Source organism: Vombatus ursinus, unplaced genomic scaffold (genome assembly GCF_900497805.2).
Source record: "Vombatus ursinus unplaced genomic scaffold, bare-nosed wombat genome assembly UNPS02014798.1, whole genome shotgun sequence".
NCBI lineage: Eukaryota > Metazoa > Chordata > Mammalia > Diprotodontia > Vombatidae > Vombatus > Vombatus ursinus.
This window is the reverse complement of record NW_020954576.1, coordinates 9,880,280-9,899,779: the sequence shown is the minus strand read 5'-3', so window position 1 is coordinate 9,899,779 and position 19,500 is coordinate 9,880,280. Positions and strand designations below refer to the sequence as shown.

The following is a 19,500-nucleotide window of genomic DNA, read 5'->3' as shown; positions in this document are numbered from 1 at the left end:
GAAGGGATCCTTGTTCAGGTGTGGCCTCAGGTGTACTTCAACACAGATTTTGTGATACTTTTGGTAGTAGATATGTTTGTATACAATCATGGTACAGCATTTGTAGTGGTGCAGCAGCATGGTATGGTAAATGAGCTCTGGACTTGGGAGTCAGAAAGATCTGGGTTCAGATCCTTACCAAAGCACTTTATGACACTGATTAAGTTACTTAACCTCTTTGGGCTTCAGTTTCATCATCTGTAAAAAGGACTTGACCTCTAAGGTTCCTTTGAGCTCTAAATCTATCGTCCTATGAGAGTTTGCCATGGATAGGATGATTAGACATCTTAAGATGTGCATGAGAGTCTCTGCACTTAGAAGTCAACAAGTGGATGAATTAGAGTAATGAAGAATCCCTATACAACACACAACCTTCGAAAGGGAGAACAATTTTCTTACTTCCACAGAGGAAGAGGCAATTATCAGAGCTATGATCTACTGAATAATATCAACTTCATTTCCATAGTGCTTGCTTTAAAGGATACAAAATGCTTTCCTCATAACCCTATATTGATTGAATGGGAAGATATGTGAAGCAGGGAGCAAGATTAGGAAGCTATTGCAATAATCCCAAGTGAAAGATGATGAAGGCTTGAACTAAGGGGGTGGGGAGTGGCTATGTGAATAGAGAAATGGATATGAAGGATGTGGGGGTAGAATCAAGATTGGGCAACAGTTTACATATGTGATGGGAGGAAGAGTTAGGAGTCAAAGACAGTGGTAAACTTAAGACTGTAGGCGGCGAAGAATGATGATACCATTCACCAGGGGTGGGGAACTTGTAGCCTCCAGACCACATGTGGCCCTCTGGATCCTCAAGTGCAGCCCTCTGACTGAATCACTTAGATGACTAATCACTGAAAAAGTAAATCAGTTAAAGGGCTGCACTGAGGACCCAGAGGGCCACATGTGGCCTGGAGGCCAAAGGTTCCCCACCCCTGCCCTTGACAGATAAGTTTGGAAGAGTAGGTTGGGGAGAAATATGAGTTCAGTTTTTGACATTGACTTTGAGATAGCTATGGGACATTTAGTTGAAAATGTCTAGTAGTTAGTTGGTGATAAGAGGACTGGAGCTCCATAGAAACTGAACCTGAATATACAGGTCTGGAAGTCATCTGTATGGAAATGCTAATGTGCTCTATGGAAGCCAATGAAGTTAATTGATAGTATAGATAGTGACAGCTAGTTGGCCCAGGGGATAGAACACTGGACCTGAAGTCATGAAGTCCTGAGTTCAAATATGGCCTCAGACACCAGTTGGGCAAGTCACTTAACCTGTCTGCCTCAGTTTCCTCATTTATAAAATGGAGATAATAATAGCACCTGTCTTCTAGGGTGTTTGTGAGAATAAAATGAGAATATTTGTAAAGCACTTTGCAAACCTTAAATTACATAAATGCTAGTTATTAATATTATTATTATGACAAGAGGATCTGGGACAGAACCTTGGATTATATCTACAGTTAGAAGTCATGACATGGATGATGATCCAGAAAAAGAGACCAAGGAGTGGTCAGAAATTTTGGGGCATCAAGAAAAAGCAATGTCATGAAAACCCTAAGAGGGAAGAATATTTAGGAGGAGAAGGTGGTCAACAGTGTCAAATGCTGCAGAGATTTCAAGAAGGTTGAAGATTAAAAAGCCATTAGATGTGGTAGTTAAGAGATCATTTCTAACTTTGGAGAGAGCACTTTTAGTTGAGTGAAAAGAGTAGGAGGAAGCCAGATTATAGGGGGTTGAAAAGCTGGTAAAAGAAGCAGAAATGGAGACAATGCATGTAAATAGCTTTCATTCGGAGTTTAACAGAAAGGAAAGAGAGATGAAAATGATAGAGGGATTGGTAGGATCTTGTAAGGTTTTTGGAGAATGGTGGAGACTTGAGTGTGTCTCTGAGCAGTATGGAAAGAACAAATAAATAGGGAGAAGTAGAAGACTAGAGAGACAGATGGGATAATTGTGAGGGCAGTCACCTGGAGAAGACAAAAAGGACAGAATCAAAGTTATACCTGGAGGAATTGACATTGGTGAAAAGTGGCTTCCAACTAGAAGAGGAGAAAAGGAGAGTCAAGAATAACAAGGGGTTTTGAGTTGTAGAGAAAGACAAGCTCATGGCAAATGGTCTCTATTTTCTCAGTCAAGTATGAGACAAATTTCTTGGAGTGGAGGTGGTGCTTAAGGAGAGGAACAGGTTTAGAATAGATGCTGTGGGGACTGGGATTGAGAATCTGTAAGTAAGAACATGAAAAATTAGATAATAAATGTATATTGGACTCAGCTGGCTTATTTGCCTGATTTCCTCCACTCTGTTGAGCAGTACACGGGTAGAAGTGGTCCATAGTTGAGATTTAGCAAAACATGAGCATCACAATAACGAGGGGGCAAGGAAGAGGATGGTGTAGATTTGAATTACAATTACAGTGTAAACCCCTTAAACTATAGGATCAAGATTAAGAGAAGGAGGAAGGAAGGAAACAAGCATTTTAAAGTACCTATGCTTTGTATACCTGGAGGGGAAGTATATGAAAATGCAGCTAGTGATGGTGGTGACCAGGGGTGCAGTGTCATTTGGAGAATTATAAACTCTCTGAGGGTAGGGACCATTGTCATATGGCTCTTTAGTGTAGTCTATAGCATTAACTTGTGGTAGTACTTTTGTAACTCAAGTCAGAATGGAGGCAAGGGGAATCCCTCCCCTCCAAAAAACAAAAACAATTTGTAGAGACTTCTTTTGTCCTTGTGATTGCAAATATTAATTTAGAAACAGACTTTTGTTTGAAACTAGGGCATGGGATTGTGAAGCTAGATTCCCTAGGTTTAAGAGTAAATTAGAATTTAATTTAATCAGCATACATTAAGCATTCAAGGAGGTGCCATGGACATAGATATAAAACAGTTCCTGCCTATAAGGAGATTATTATATTGCGCTAGGGGTCCACCAGGTGAAAAGGTGGTACTAGCAGATGTAACATGTATATATGTAAGTGGTAATCTGAACAGGGAAACAGAGCTTGTGCCTGGGGAAAAGGTGGTAATTTAGAGAAAAAATAGAACCTGAGTGAATTTGGAAAGACAGTTATCAGTGTGGTGTAGTGGAAAGAGACTTTGGTATCACAGGAACGTGGGTTCCAATCCTAGCTCTCCCATTTAGTGCTAGAGTAACCTGGAGCTTCCATTCCCTAGAGTAGCCACCTCTCAGGGCCGGTTCCTCATCTGTAAAGAGAAGGGCTTAGATAGTCTCTACTGATGCCCTTAAATTCTAGCAGAGTCTATGATTTCTGAAAATTATGAGAATCAAAGAAGTGGAAATACCTTAGGGCAGAGGCATCAAACATAGGTCACATGGTCACACAACACCCCTAGTACAAGCCCAAACCAGATGAAAATGTAATTTTGATTTGACAAATGTGACAAAAAAATTTAATAAAACAGATTATCTTAATACATGGTTTTCTAAGTCAATATGTGACTGACAGGGATCCTTATTTATGGTTTAGTAGCCCTGCTTCTATTTTGAGCCCTACATTAGATGCATGGGAGACATAGAGCATGTGAATGAAGGCAGAATAGATAAAGGAGAGTGATATGGCACAAATCTGAAATGTGAAATAAGTTGGAGCTAAACTGTGGAAGGTCTTGAGGACCACAGATGTAGAGCTCTCAGGGAACTAATTTACAGATGGGTGAGGCCCAGAGAAGTTATGACTCGCCCTTATCGGAGGTGAGATGTTTAAATTAACTGACAGTCCAGTGCTAGCCTGGCACTAAAGGTAGCGCGGCCTCCGACGTCAGGGAGAAAGCCAGAGTCTATACAGGGTGGGCGGGGTCGGGAGGTCATTTCAATGCCAGCCTGGGCTGCCCAGGGCGTAGCGTTCCCTAGTGATCCCCTCAAGTGCCTGCCCTCGTTAAGCGCGTATATCTGCTCCAGAAAACACTGCCATTCATTCATTTAGTAAACGTTTATCTAGAGTTACCTAAATGCAAGGCAAAGAAGCGCTTTATTTACCAGCTGCAGCATCTCCCGCTCCGGCTACAGCTCGGACTTTGTCCCACGTCGTAGGGCCGAGTTCCGCCGCGCATGCGCGGGACAGATAATGTAGCCCTTTTCTCCTCAGGCTCTGCCCTAGACGTCTAGGGAACGTCGCTCTTTTATGACGTCAGAGCGGAAGTGGGGCGCCGAAGGGTCCTTCCCCGTCCCCTTTCTCTGTCTCCGCCCTCAACGGGAGCGGAGCGAGCCTACTCTCCTGGCTTGGGGGTCAGCGGGGGACGGCGCCGCTGCTGCTACCTCCACCGCGAGCAGCAGCTGGAAACATGGTGGGCCGGAGTGGCGCGATCGCCGCCGGCGTGTGCGGGGCCCTCTTCATCGGCTACTGTATTTACTTTGACCGCAAGAGACGGAGCGACCCCAACTTCAAGAACAGGCTCCGAGAGCGTGAGTGGGTCCCCGCCCCCCTCCTACCGCCAGGTCCTCGGTTCGCACGCCCTCCTGCCCCCCACCCCCCAGCTCCGCGCCTCGCGTTTGCTTCCCCAAACTCGTTTGCCGTGCGGGCGCGCGCTCCAGTGCTCTCCGCAGCCCCACGCACACCCCAGTTAACGGGCGCCGCGCGCGTGGCCCTGGCCTGCCTTCCGCGCACGTGCTTCTTCGGGGCCTCCGCGGCGGGGGGCGTGCGCTCCACGATCACCCCTACCCCGGAGCCTGTCCTTCCCTGCTCTGGGATCCCTCCTGCCCACTTTCTGGAGTGGGGCCCGTGCCCTTCTACCGAGGCTGCGACCTGGGCGTGGGGTGGGCGCAGTGGAGGGAAGTGGGCCGCCGAGGTCAAGGCTACTATGGGCGTTTGCCTTTGAAAGACAAGGCGGCTTCCTTGCCGGGCTTGCTGGAACTCGGAGGGACCCACGTGCGTGGGTGGGGCGAAGGCGTGGAGTGGGTTAAGCCTCGGTCGGGGGCGGGGAGGGAGGGGTCTGAGCTTATCTTTCCAGCCTTCAATCATCCCTTTTGAAAGGTTAGAATTTTTTCGAGTCTCTCGTTTCTTTGCCCCTCTAGGCAGTATAGACTGGAGTTGCCTTTGGTTTTCAGGCCTCTTGTCGATTTTTGTTTTTTTTTCACCCCTATTTCTTTACTTGGTCAACCCAGGTGATTTTTGCCCTCGTTTCTCCCAGTAGCCCTGAGGCCTAGCACAGCCAAGCATTTCTGCAGGTAATGTGGGAGCTGAGTAGGAGGTTCAGGAATGCGCTAGTGTCCAACAGCATTCTTAAACCCTCTTGGCAGCATTGCTGAAGACGCTTCCAAGATATGAGTGAATGCGACAGAAAATTGAAGATTAATCCAAAATGCTAAGTATTTTCTTCTGACTTGGCATTATTTCACATCTGACAATTTTTAGAGATGATGGTATGTTTGCTAGTCGGATTTAATTTGGGGGCTTCTGCGCCCATGGGTGGACCAGATTTGTTTGCAAGTAATATTGAACGTGACTTTTTTTTTTTTTTCTCATTTAAAACTGTCTCAAAGGTGTTTTAAGTGTAAAGTTGATGAGATCATTCAACTTCATTCATTTGGTAGGAATGTGAGTCATTGAATCATGGCAGTGGTAGACAATTTTGAAAGATCATAATTTGTTTGCAACTTCTAGGGCAGGATTGATTTCCCTTTGTGAAGATGAGGGCAGCTATTTTGCATGTTTAATTCTTCTCTATAATCTCCCCCCCCCCCCCAAAAAAAGCCGGCAACTTCTCAGGCACATTTGTTAGCACTTTGGGGGGGGGGGGCTTGGTAGATTTGCTGTTGTTTCCATAGGTTGAAGATTTGTCGAAAACTTCTTGGCCCATAATAAGAAGCTTCATTTGGTTCTGGGTATAATCTTTTAAGTTTTCATGTAAAAAATAGCTTTTCAGTGCTTTAAAACCTTTGAATTATTAGTGGTTAAAAGGACCTTCTACAGACATCTTTTTTCACTTGCTAAATTACTGGAGTTCATGTGTACAAGATTTTCTGCTCTAGTTGTTCTAAAACTAGGAGAGTAAACTTACCACATTGAAACAAGTTGAGAAATAGCCACTTTCACTTTTTGAATTCTTTGAACTGAAAACAGAAGTCTTGACCACCTCCATCCCCCTCCCCCAAAAAAGCTTCATTTGCCTTTTTTTTTAATTAACATTCTATATACCTCGTTTCTGAAAAGGTAATCCCCTTCTAGCAAAGATTTAAATAATAATAGCAGCTAACTTTTATGTATTACTTTAGGTTTGCAAAGACACTTTTTGCACATGGTATCTCATTTGCACCACACAACAACCCTACCGGATGGGTGCTATTATTATCTTCATTTTACTGATAAGAAAACTGAGGCTGAAAGAGGCTAAATGTTTTTCAATGGTCACACACCCATTTGAGGCAGGATTTGAACTCCTTTCCAAACACCAAATTCTGCACTCTGTCCCCTTATTACCTAGCAACCTATAATTAAAAAGACAAAGGTGGGGATGGGGGGGAAGGGGAGTAGGAGAAGTGGTTCAGCAAAATCATCCAAATCTTATAGTATATAATAATAGCTAACAATTATATAGTGCTTACTATGTGCTGGGCACTGTGCTAAATCCCCTGACTTTGCCTTTTTGCACCTCTTCCCCTGGGCCAAGTAAAGACTACATACAGACTTTTGTGTAAATGGTAGAGAAAAGGTAATTTTGAATTTTGTAAAGTTAGAGTAAGGAGGGACTTTAAGAGATCCAGTACTCTCATTTTAGATCTGGGGAATGTGAGGCCTAGAAAAGTTAAAGAGACTTGGCCAAAATCTACAGTTAATTAGAACTAGAACCCAAATCTCTTGAGTCCAGTGTCCCTAGCTGTCTGCCCTACCCTTATCATTCTCCTGAATTGAAGAACACCAATGATTTGATTAACTAATTCAGTGCCCTTTTTCCCCCTTTTTAGTTTTTGACACCATTGAGTCTTGGGTGATACTACATTCCCTTGATTATCTTCTGTTCTCTTTAATGACTTTACTGGCTCTTCATTCTTTTCTGTATCCCCTTAATGTGTTTATTCTCCAAACCACTGTCATTGGTTGTCTTCTCTGTCTATGCTGTCCTGAAATCTTTGACTCTCATGGCTTCAGTTATCACCTCAGTGAGGTTAACTCCAAATCTAAATCCTCAGTCCTGATCTCCAGACCCTCATCTCCAAACTGCCTATAGAATATCTCCATTTGAATGTCTTCCTGGTACTTCAAATTCAATATATACATAATTTAGTTTATAATATTTACCCCCCTGAATCCGCCCTTATTTCTCACCTTGTTTCTTTTGTGTTACCGCCCTTCACTAAGTCTCCCATATTTGAAATCTGGGATTATCTTTGTCTTTGTACTATTTTTCATCTCTCATACACAGTTAACCAAATTCAGTGGATCTTGAAAGGTACCATCTTGTCTGTTTCCATTGCCACCACTGTAGTACAGGCCCTCATTACCACCTGCCTATTGGCAGTAGTGTTGTAATAGAGTTTTTCTGTCTACTCTCCCCATTCCAATTGATCTTTCATACCACTTATAATTTTTATGCATAACTATAGTTTTGTCACTGTCTCCAACTCTTCAGTGTCACCTCATTGCCTTTCAGGTAAAATGAAAACTCCATTGTCTTTTGAACCCTGCTCCCCTGCTTTCCCCCAATCTAGAACCACACTACCTTTCCTGCCTCAGTTCACCTTATTCTTCAGATGTTTCAGCCAAACCAGGATAGTTTTGGCTTTCTAACATACACCGCATGTTCTTGCCTCCATTCTATTCATTTCAACAGCTCACATGTAGTGTTGGTAGTGAGGTTACAAAATCACAGAAGAAATAGTCCCTGAACTTGAGTGTTTATAACCTAAAGATTTAAAAACTTAAGTTGAGGAAAGGCTGGACATTGGTAGAATGTTTTCCACCCTTTGTCCCCTTTTGAAGTCCTTTCTGCTTTAAGGCTGTCACCTCGTTTTCCTTAGGGAATGCCCTAATAAAGGTAGTGGTGGGCACCTTGAAGAAACAGAAGGATTTTTTTTACATGAAATAACTGAACAAAGGCCAGAGAAGAAGGGAAGGAAAATGAAAGGGAGTAAGCGTTTATAGATCACATACTGTGTTCCAAGCACTGTGTTAAATGCTTTACCAATATCATCTCATTTGATCCTCATAATGCCTCTGTAAGGTGGGTGCTGCTGTTACCTCTATTTTACAGTTGTGGAAACTGAAGCAAACAGATTAAGTGACTTGTCCAGGGTCACACAGGGTAAGTGTCTGAGATTGGATTTGAACTCTGGGCATCCTGGCTCCGGGCCCAGTATTGTAGTCACTGTACCACTGCCTAGTTAATTAGATACTAAGGCAGTTAGAGTTAATGGTTGTGCTACAGAATTTTAGTTGACTTCTTTTAAAAAATAGTAAGATTTTGAAGTTAAACATCTTATGAGAAATACTTTCATTTTTTAAAGGGGCAGAATTGTGTATATACCATGGGAGAGAAAAGCCATTGCCATAATTTTAAATCTAAGATACTTCTTTTCTAAGTTTGGAAATTTGGAGTAGTCATGCTTCATTTTTACCTAAGATGTTTTATTTATGAGATAACTTTGCCATCTACTGGCAGTTGTAAAAATGAGACAAGCCATTTTAAACAATCATTATTTTCCAAGGTAAAACTTGTTTTAGGAGGGATAACTGGATTGTGTAAGCCTCATTATTTCTGATACTTACATTACATCATTTGGTCTAAGTATAGCGTGTTGGAAAGATCCCTTGTTTTTGTAGTCAGAGGCCTACGATTATTTAAATCTTGGCTCTGCTGTTTACTGCATGACTTAGGGTGTGACATCTCTGGGTTTCATTTTCCTCATCTATAAAATAAAGACAATGGACTAGGTAATAAAAATCTTTTTCACATCTAAATCCTGAGTGTGTATTCCTGTGGTCCTATGGCTGAGATCAAAGGTGTGCAGACACCTAAAATTAGTCATTTTAGATTGTATTGTTGATAAAAAAGTTGCAGTTGAGGAAATTGGCAAATAGAGTTTATAGTTTGTTTAGCTAGCCTCATTAATATGTTAACGTAAACATTTGTGTTGACTTTAGACAGGCATTGTTCAAATTCATTGTATCGGTAAATTTGCCTGCTTAGAGTAATCATTACCTAATGACCTTCTTCTGAGCTTTGCTACATGGGAGTTTGTCACTTTATTGAATTATTTGAATATTTTCAAATTGTGTAAATTGAATCATTTAGAGCTAACTAGATGGTATAATGGATAGATTGCTGGACCTGGAGTTAGGAAGACTTGGCTTCTAATTTTGTCCTCAGAAATTTTCAGGTTCTGTGTTCCTTGGCAAGTCAGCCTCTGTCAGCCTCAGTTTCCTAATCTAAAAAGTGGGGACAATAGTAGCCACTTAACGGCACTGTTGTGATGCTCAAATGAGATGATATGTGTAAAGCTTTGTTAGCCCTAGAACAATGTTAGCTGTTCGTGTTATTCAATTAATTGGAGGCATCCAGTTCAGCCAGTGTTCACATTTTTATCTACTTTTTATCTACACTGTAGTAAATTTGTAATGTGAATCATTCCAATTTTAGCTGTTTCATCATAAGTTCAAATTTTCATATACATTAACATTCTTGAAACACTTTAATTTTGTAGAGCCATACACGGGGTAAATACCCCTTGGCTAAGAGGATCCAAAGATATATCTAAAGCTGTAAGAGGCCGTCTAGGTCAGCTCCGTCATCCTAGAGATGAGAAGAAAACTGAGGTCCAGGGAGATTAGATGACTTGACTAAATTACTTGACGTATTTTATAAGGTTAAGAGGCAGGTACTTTGACTTCAGGACCACTGCTCTTTGTCCTTTACTATCCTGCATCTGAGTTTTGATCTTGGCTGCAATGACTAAGCATGTAACTTAGGTATTCATTCCTGGTTTTTCAGTTTGTTAACATTTGTCTCTACCTAGAGGTACATTATGATAGAATATTTGAAAGTAATGTAACAATTTCAAATTGTATTAATTAGCACCTCCTTAATGTGCCAGGCAGGGGTATTCAGAGACAAATGAAACAATCCTTGCTTCCTAAGAGCTTATATTCCAATAGGGGAAGACATGGATATATATTAGTATATATAAAATAAATACAAAGTAATGAGTGGAGGTGGGGCACTAGCAGCTGGTGGGACTCATAGAAAGTGATCCTTAAAGTGAGTTCTGAAGAAAATTTGAGATCCTGAGAGTCAGAAGTGAGGAAGGAGGCATGAAGAGCAGCCAATGCAAAGTCACAAACAGGAGATGGGAGTATTATATGTGAGGAACAGCAAGAAGGCCAGCTTGGCAGGATTTGTGGAGGATGTTAAGGAAATTAATGAATAATAGGGCTATAAAAGTAGGTTGGAGTTAGGTTGTTGACTTTAAATGCCAAAGGAGTTTATATTTGATCTTAGCATAATAGAAAGCCACTGGAGTTTTCTATTTATCTTAATATTTCCTTATATATTGAAGCCAGAATTTTTATTTTTAAAAATTTGAAATAAGTCAAGGGTAGAAAGAAGTATAATAGAACATTTTTATTAATAGTCGATTAAAAGCAGCTTCTTCTCCATTTCCCAAACCCAGATAACCCACCAAAATTTCATGTTATGCAGTTACAGGAACCAGAGACACTGGGATTTAAGTTTCATTCTAATGGGCTTTTACACTGCCTTGTCTATTCAATTAAAAGTAGCGTCTGTTGGTCCAAGTAACCTTATTTTGTAGTTCTGCAAAAAATCATCATGTTTATTTTTGCTTCTTTGACTTTGAATAGTCTATCAAATATGCTAGTTTTTGCCTCCCCAACTAGATTGAGTTATCAGATCTTATATCTACTATTAAATACTACTAGGTATTACACCTACTACTAAATAGATAATAGCTTATCTATTTACTACTCTTTCAAGTTAGTCTCGGGGTCAGTCTTACTGTGATGTTGGTAACCTCTTAATATAACCTTTGCATAACTAATTATATTACTTTTCTTAGGTTAATATTGCTTTGGGCATTATCAAATGATATTTAAACCTGTTTAGTGTCTATGTGTCAGTTTTGTTGAATATGGTATATGTTACTCACTATATACTGTAGTTACATCTTGATTTTATGGCTGGTATAGGTCAAAGAAAGAAGAGAATTCTATAGAATATATTCATAGAGACATACATCTTAGCTCAAGAACATAATCATTCTCTGTGATCTTTAATATTGGTTTAAAAGAACATATGAGTTAAAGTAATACCTCAAATTAATAGAACAGTAAAATTATTTCATATTATGTTACACTCTTTGATCTTAACCTTGTAAGGTAGGTTTTTGCAGATCTTAGCCTCGTTTTACAAATGAGGAGACTGAGGCTTTAAGTAACAGATTATACCTTTAAACATTCAACCGCTACTATTTAATCACTATTTTCATTGATCGTAAAGTGAATGTGTATTAAATCTGTTGCAGGAAGAAAGAAACAGAAGCTTGCTAAAGAGAGAGCTGGGCTTTCCAAGGTAATGACAATAATCTGTACTTATACAGACTATGTTATGTAAAAATGTATTAAAATAGACTTTAAAATCCATTTAAATGTATCTATTTTTTAGAAATGGAAACATTTCAAGGTATTGTATGTAAAATTTTTCATAGTAATATCAAGGTATAGTTTGATGTTTAGATACAGTTATTTCAGTCATTTAAAGACTGAACTGAAACCACAAGTCTCTTATATATGATTGTCTATTTAAATTAGGGCCATAGTTGTGCATTTCTTTGTTTTAACTTAACTGTGGGACTTTATCCTCCATTAAATTGCTACTTGGATGTCTTACTATATCATAGTGATGCTGCTTCAGACTTTTCAAAGGCTATACCAGCAGTATCAACTCTGGCAGGTCCTATGAAGCTGGAAAGACTTCAGATCCTATTGATATATTATGTCTTTAATTTGAGTACCAGCCTAGCAAAGTTCATTAATGGAGGGAGCACTTATACTGATGAACTACACAGATCTTTGAAGTACTAAAATAAGCAGGACTTTAGATTTGTCCTGATTTAATTTGTCATACCAATTTCAGTTCTTCATTTCAACTTGTCAATATTCCCCTCTCAAAAATTGATGGGTTTGGGTTAGATGACTTGTGAGGCTCTTTCTAGCTATAAATGCTAATTCTGTTATCTCTCAGTTTTGTCCGTCTGTACATTTGATAAGCATCCCATCTATGCTTTTTTTTTTTTTTGCTTGGGCAGTTGGGGTTAAGTGATTTGCCCAGGGTCACACAGCTAGTAAGTGTCAAGTGTTTGGTCTGCGGCTGGATTTGAACTCAGGTCCTCCTGCTTCAGGGCTGGTGCTCTATCCACTGTGCCACCTAGCTGCCCCCCATCTATGCTTTTTTGGTCATCAGTAAAAATTGTTGATGAGGACAGGGACATTTGGTGTGCTGGGTTAACATGGATCCGTTAATTTTTTGGGCGGAGTAATCATTAGAGTCAGACATAGGACCCAGGTTCAAATCCCAGATCTGCTTCTACTACCTGTGTAGCTTTGAGCAAACCCTCTTTCCTCATCCTCAGTTTCCTTATTTGCAGAATAAAAGCATTTGAACTAGATGGTCTGTAAAATCTATTTGATTCTCTGGGATCATTTAGTGCCTCATTTTATAGGTGAACAAGCTTAGGTCCAGAGCGACAAATCAAGCCCCCTTGCTCAAGGTGTTACAGTAGGTCCTAAATTATTAAAGCCTCAGATCTTGATTTTTGAAGCCTTTTGTACTCTTACTACTTCATACTGTCTTGTTGGTAGCTTGCCATGTGGCTTTTTTTTTCCTCTTCCTTTTTAGTGGTATCTTTGCCAGAAGTTGAGCACAGTAAAGAAAAATTAAATCGAAGTCATTAAATTTAGATTTTTTTTGTTGGCAAGTTTAGGGCAGTCGTTCTGTGTGGTAGGACTTTTTGTTGGATAAAATGTGTTTGGGGGGTTACATTTGCATAATAATTACATTGAGTCTTTTGAGCTTTATCCCTCACAAAAATTTTTCCATAGGCAGATGGTGATAGTGGTTTTTTGTTTTGAGAAGTATCATGGTGGAATAGGTGAATTTCAGAATCTTAGCTGAAATGGAACATAGTGGCCATTTCCTTCAACCTATACCCGAACAAGGATACTCTGTAACAGAAGTGTCAAACTCTTACAGCTAGTTGGCAAAACTTCCTGCCTGAAACAGATTAAAATGTAATTGGGAAATGTTTCACAAAATAAATAAACATAAATAAAACCTAGATAATGTTAATTTGAGGTTTTCTAGGTCAGTATACCACAGACAGATCATTGCTATTTGAATTAGGCAACACACCCAATAGATGGTCATCTAGCCTTTATTGTAGACCTCATGAAAATAGGAACTTTTTAATTTCCATGGATGACCATTAATTATACTTTTTAATGGTTCTGTTATCAATTTTTCCCTTAAATCTAGTTCTGTTTTCCTAGGGCTTCCACACATTTTCCAATTTCTTCTCCCTGGGGAGAGAGAGAACAAGTATTTCAGTGAAAGACTGCTGGAGTCATGGGGTTCTTTCGTTCTGCTACTTAGTCCTGGGGTGATCCTTTCTGGATCTCTTTTTTTTTTTTACCTGTACAATGAAAGGGCTGTTCTTTTAGGACCTTTACTTCTCTACATTTATGGTCCTATAAATCTAATCCCTGTTTCATGTAGCAGCCCTTTGGATATTTGCTCTCTCCAGAGCTACTTTTCCTCAACCCCTTTACCTAACCTTTACTTTATTGAATGAAGTATACCCTACCAGAGCCATAGTCCTATCGGAATTTTCATACTACTATCTAAGTTTTTTGGTCTTATAAGATCAAATTTGCCTTATCCTACGAGGATATCTGTTTTTGCCTTATTATGCATTCCTTGTGTATTTGTGGGTAGACATCTGAGGTCATGAGTTTGCTATAGTGGCTGCTGACTTGGATGTTGTCCCTTTTGTAGGTATGCCTCTAGCTCTTTCTGTCTTTTGGTATATAGCTTGGGTAGACATAGGTCAACAATTTTCTTTTTTCCCCTTTTTAGTTTAAAAGCCTTCTTCACTTAATTTGCTGAACTCTAGGCGAGCACAGCTTTATCAGTCTTTATGTTAAGTGTACTCCTATATTTTAAATTATGGTCCAGAACTCAAATCTTGTTCTTAGATTCTATGTTCTTTATCATCTGTTCACTTCCCAAATCTGTCTTACTCTCCTAAGACTTTGCCTTTGATTAGCAGCAGTTAAGAAAACATTGTCTGTACCCACTATGATCTTTTGGTTGCTTGCCTAAGACTTCCTTATCTTAAACAATGTTTTGTAGATTTCTTGTGGCAGTGTCATTTGTGCTATGCCCATATGAATAAACAGAACTTGGATAGTAAGTAATCTTCCCAGCTTGAAAAGTCTTGGAACTTTTTTCTCACAACTTGAATTATATGTGTACTCAGAGACTAGCAGAACTCCCTCTTGTCATCAGGTCAACAAATAGCTGTCATAGAACCTCTCAGCATTTAATTACCAAACATTACTTTTCGTCTTCTTCCCCTGACTCTTCCTGGATAATCTCCAACCTCAAACATTTATAGATTCCTGTCATCTTTTTCTGGAGGAAAAGAGCCATTGCTTCCTTCTTAGAGGGTTCAGTTCCCGAATTTTGGAGAAAAGACCTACCTGTTGCTTATCTTTCCCTTTGTTTCCCCTTCTCTTCTTTCTATTTCTCTTTGTTACATTCTTCTACCTTCCAACCTCCTGACACTATTCAGGAATCTTTTCTATTTCTTTAGGTCTTCTTGTGGTTTACCCTCCCCAAGCCATTTTTTTTTTCATGTTAAGTTCCTCTCTCTTTTTCACTTTTTATCATCTTTATTTTCCTTCACTTCTTTATTTCTTCCTTAACCTTAGGCCAGGGTGGGAAACCTGCGTCCTCCAGGACACAGGTGGACTTCTAGTTCCTTGGGTGTGGCCTTTGGACTGAGTCCAAAGTTTTACAGATCCTGTTATTAAGAAGATTTGTTCTCTGAGGTTTGGATTCAGTCAGAGGCCCATTTTTGAGGACCTAGAGGGCTACAGGTGGCCTGGCCACAGGTTCCCCACCCCTGCTTTAGGCTGATTAGCTTGATTCCTTCAACTTCTAAATCTATTGAGATTTCTTCTCCCTTTGTTCACAGTTTCTAATCCTTTCAAATCCCAATTCCTTTTACTTGAGCTGAAGGACCTGAATGCTCTTCCTTTTAGAGCTGGAAGGAACCCTGGCAATTATCAAGTCCAATCCCTTCACTTTACAAGTGAGAAAACAGGCCCTGGGATACTAAGTAACTTAACCAAGGCTGTCCGTGTATTTTAGATTCCAAATTCAGCACACATTCTACAGTACTATTCTGCTTCTCCCTCCTGTTCCTTTCCCACCAAAGCCTAAGAGTAGAATGATTTCTTGGAAGGCTTTGACTTTTGTTAGCACCATTTTTATTTCACAGTTTATTAATTACTAGCAAAGGTGTAAATATGTGAGAATAATCCATAGAACCCAGTAAGTGGTTATTTAGTAGTGATCAGATTCCTGCTGAAGTGTTTTCAACAGAGATGTGAAGAAGATTAAAGGACTAGCATTGTATCGTATGGCAAATTAAAGTGGCTATAAACTGTAGTATGAAAAAAATTAGGTGTGTAATAAGATATTTTCTAAACCATACATTTTTTTGCCCATTGATAAAATTAAGAGAATTCAAGTATTTATTATTTTGAAAGTACTAAAAACCGCATCTATGTTATTTGAAATGGTTTGTATGTAGTCCTACCTGAAGATAGATGGCTTGATATTTGATACCATCAGTCTGGATCCAACCTACATTTTCAGTCTTATTTCACATTGTTCCCTTTGACATACCTATTTTGTCTAAGTTGAACTATTTGTTGTGCTCTGAATTCAATGTGCTGTCTTGTATTGCTGTGTTTTTCGCCCCCTCCCTCCCCAAGATGGCGTGCAATATTATATAGGCGATAACATATACATTCCTATTAAACATATTTCCACATTAGTCATGTTGTAAGGAAGAATTAGAACCAATAGGAACCACAAGAAAGAGAAAACAAAACAGAAGGGAAAAAAAGATAGGCACTTTATTTTTTAAAATCTCTTTTCTTGACCCATCCCTCAGGCTGTAGCTTTATATCTCTCCTCCCTTATACTGCTAAGCTATTAGAGTAGTGCAGATTCAATTCTTAGCCTTTTACAATGTTTTCTAACCCTACTGGTGTAGTGTATTTGTTTTCTTAGATATGACCAATGACATCTTATTTGTTAAATATGATCAGCTCTTTTTCGTCCTCATTGCCCTAGACTTTTGTTAGCTTTTTATGTTGTTGACTACCGCCTTATCCTGAATAGTCTTTCTTTCCTTGATTCTATTCTTGATTGGTCTCCCAAGGTTCTGAGCCTAGGTCCATCTCCATAGGTTTGGTTATATTCTTTGTACAGATAAATTCCAAATCAGTCTCTCCCTCTCTCCCCTACTCCCTTCCTTGAACCACATCTTCTGTCCCACCAGCGCTGTCATATTCTGTTGGTTGTACCTGCACATCATCTCACATCCTTCCTCTTCTCTGCATTAATACTGCCACCATCCTACTTCATACTCTCTTACTATTGAGTTGAACTATGGTTACGATGATTTTCTTTGCCTCTGTTCTCCGTCTTCCTTTGATCCATTTTTCCACACAGCTTTCAAAATAACCTTCTGGTTATATAGACTTGACCCTGGCATTTCTCTGCTCAAGGTTCTTCGTTGACTCCCTGTGGCCTCAAGGATTAGATAAAAACTTAGCCTTTTATATATACTTCTCAGAATATGGGTACAGCCTTAACCTTTTAGCCTTATTTCACATTGTTCCCCTTGATATTTTCTTCATTTCAGCCACATCAGACTGCAACCTATCCTTGAAATCACAACATGCTGTTTGTTAGCTAACAAGCATTTTTTAAGTGCTCAATGCTTGCCAGGCCCTGTTTGAAGCACTAGGCTGAGAAAGGAAGACAAAAACAAAGTTCCTACACTCAAGGGCTCATATTCTGATGGGAAAAGACAACATGCACTTAATTATGTATACATATATATAGAGTAGGTAGAAGATAATCTGAGGGAAGGTGGCCCTAGAGCAGTGGAAACCTGGGATAGGACTCCTGTAGAATGTGAGATTTGAACTAAGTTTTGGAAAAAGCCCCAATCTCAATGCATTTATGTAGACTGGTCCTCTCATCCCTGCTTAACTTCAGTGTACAAAGTGCTGCCTTTGTGGAGACTTTCCTGATACTCATACTATCCTCAGCTGAAAATGGTCTCTCCTAATTTCCCCAGAGCATTATGCGCTGACTTTATCATACTTATCTTTCAACTTGTTGCACCTCAAATAGATTATGTCAATCAACAAGCATTTATTAAGTGCTTTCTGTCAACTATGCATTGTGCTTGGGAAGTTAGAAATGCCAAAGTGAGAGAGATCCTTCTGTGAATGAGGTTATATTTCATTGGGCACTGCAACTGGTTCACAAGTAAATAAAAGATGTATAAAAACTAAATACAAGATGATTTTAGGGGTTAGGGAGGCTCTAACAGTGGGAAAATTGGAAAAGGCCTCTCAAAAAGACATGGGACTTGAACTTTAGGCTCTTTGATCAGGCACTGTGTCACTTATCTTTGTATCCCCGACTTTTAGCCCTACACCTTGGACACACTAGATACTTACTGTTTATTGAATTAAGTACATCAGTATTTTAGTTTTTGCCCATAGTCTTATCTCCCTATGCTGGGTTGGTGTGACTAGTGAAAAATAAATGCACTATCAGAAATGTTTTGATTTCAGCTGACTACATTAAAGTTTTGTAGAGGTATAGTCAACCTTGAGCAAAACCCTTTATACGTTCAGAATATTTCTGAGCTTTTAGAATTAAAAAAAAAAAAGCCTAAATTAACTATCTAGTTTCAAATGGTCTGTGTGATATTCTCCATCATTAAATGTCTTTGAAAGTAATGATAAATTTAAAAATTTAATTCTGCAGAAATGAATGATCATTAACAGAAGCCTGAGTAAAACTGGTTCATTATATTAGTAGACTTATATGTTTATGGTGCTATTCTTAGAACTGTGACAAGTGTATATTTTTCTGAATCCATTTATAAAGGTGCTGTTTGAGGAAACTTCCTTATAAGCAACACTGGAAAAGTAAATTTTTCTGTTTTTTAGAGAATAACCTTTTCTTGTAATATTTTTCTTTCAGATTTTATTGCAGTATAAAGTTTTTTTAAAAATATTGGTTACTCATTTTGATAGTTTCTTAAATTAAGATCTTTTTGCGTTGTAGTTACCTGACCTTAAAGATGCAGAAGCTGTTCAGAAGTTCTTTCTTGAAGAAATACAGCTTGGTGAGGAGTTACTAGCCCAAGGTAAATATCACTAAAAGAATCAGATTTTTTTCATGATTATGTTCAATTCAAAAGAAGAATCATAGACTCTAAAAGCCTCTGCTGCACTTAATAAATGTTTGTTGATTGACATAATCTGTTTGAGGTGCAGCAAGTTGAAAGATAAGTATGATAAAGTCAGGGCATAATACTCTGAGGAAATTAGGAGAGAACATTTTCAGCTGAGGATAGTGGATCATATGCTCATATGTTTTAGAGCTGAAGGGACTTTAGCAATTTCTCATTTTATGTCTGAAGAAAGTGATATTACTAAGGTCTCAAAAATAAGTGGCAGAACTAGGATTCAAAGTGAAATTATTTGATTATAGTTTCATTGTTTTTTCCACTGTATTGCCTCACTGTTCCTGTATTTACTTGAGCAAGTCATGAGCTTTTATTTCAGAGCTCCACATTTCTGTCTGACACTCTGTCAGGATGGGTGACTATTGCCATATTATTTGTATGTTCACATTTAAACCTTATTAAATTCAGAATAAACTTTGTATGATCTGTCAAGCCAGAATTTCGGAGTTAAGAGAGATTCCAGAGGCTATCTGCCTTAAACCCCATATCTGAGCAGGAATGTCTCCTACAACATTTAATAAGTAGTCATTCTTCTACCTTTTTTGGAAGGCCCCTTGGGAGTAGGCCGCTCACTAGCTCTGGAGATGATAATCCTTGTACATTTTTGGGTACGTTTAATAGTTAGCAAATTTTTCCTTCTGTAAAGACTAAATATGATTTGAAGCTTACACCCAGTGCTGCAGTTTTTGCCCTTTAGGACCAAGCAGAATGAGTCTAATAACTTATGTATGACAGTACTTCAGATAATTTTTAAACCGCTTATATGACTCCTCCAAGGCTAAACATTCTCATTTCCTTCCACTGATATACTTGTATGTCACGATCTAGGTACTATCCTAGTCCACCTTCCTCTGAAT

The 19,500-nt window shown here is 39.2% G+C and overlaps 1 protein-coding gene and 1 non-coding gene across 2 annotated transcripts in view; both read left to right on the top strand.

Annotated features, from left to right (window-relative positions):
* Nucleotides 1-4,246: 4,246 nt before the first annotated feature.
* The window catches only part of LOC114049973 (mitochondrial import receptor subunit TOM20 homolog), an 18,849-nt gene continuing 3,595 nt past the window's right edge, over nucleotides 4,247-19,500 (top strand). Inside the window, exons 1-3 of the mRNA XM_027871467.1 lie at nucleotides 4,247-4,468; nucleotides 11,540-11,586; nucleotides 18,460-18,541. Of these exons, the coding sequence (XP_027727268.1) occupies nucleotides 4,348-4,468; nucleotides 11,540-11,586; nucleotides 18,460-18,541 (250 nt within the window). The 5' untranslated portion in view covers nucleotides 4,247-4,347. The remainder of the gene's footprint in view (nucleotides 4,469-11,539; nucleotides 11,587-18,459; nucleotides 18,542-19,500) is intronic.
* Nucleotides 5,278-5,413, top strand: LOC114050264. Its single transcript, XR_003569969.1, has one exon. It is a non-coding gene; the product is annotated as a small nucleolar RNA SNORA14 (small nucleolar RNA).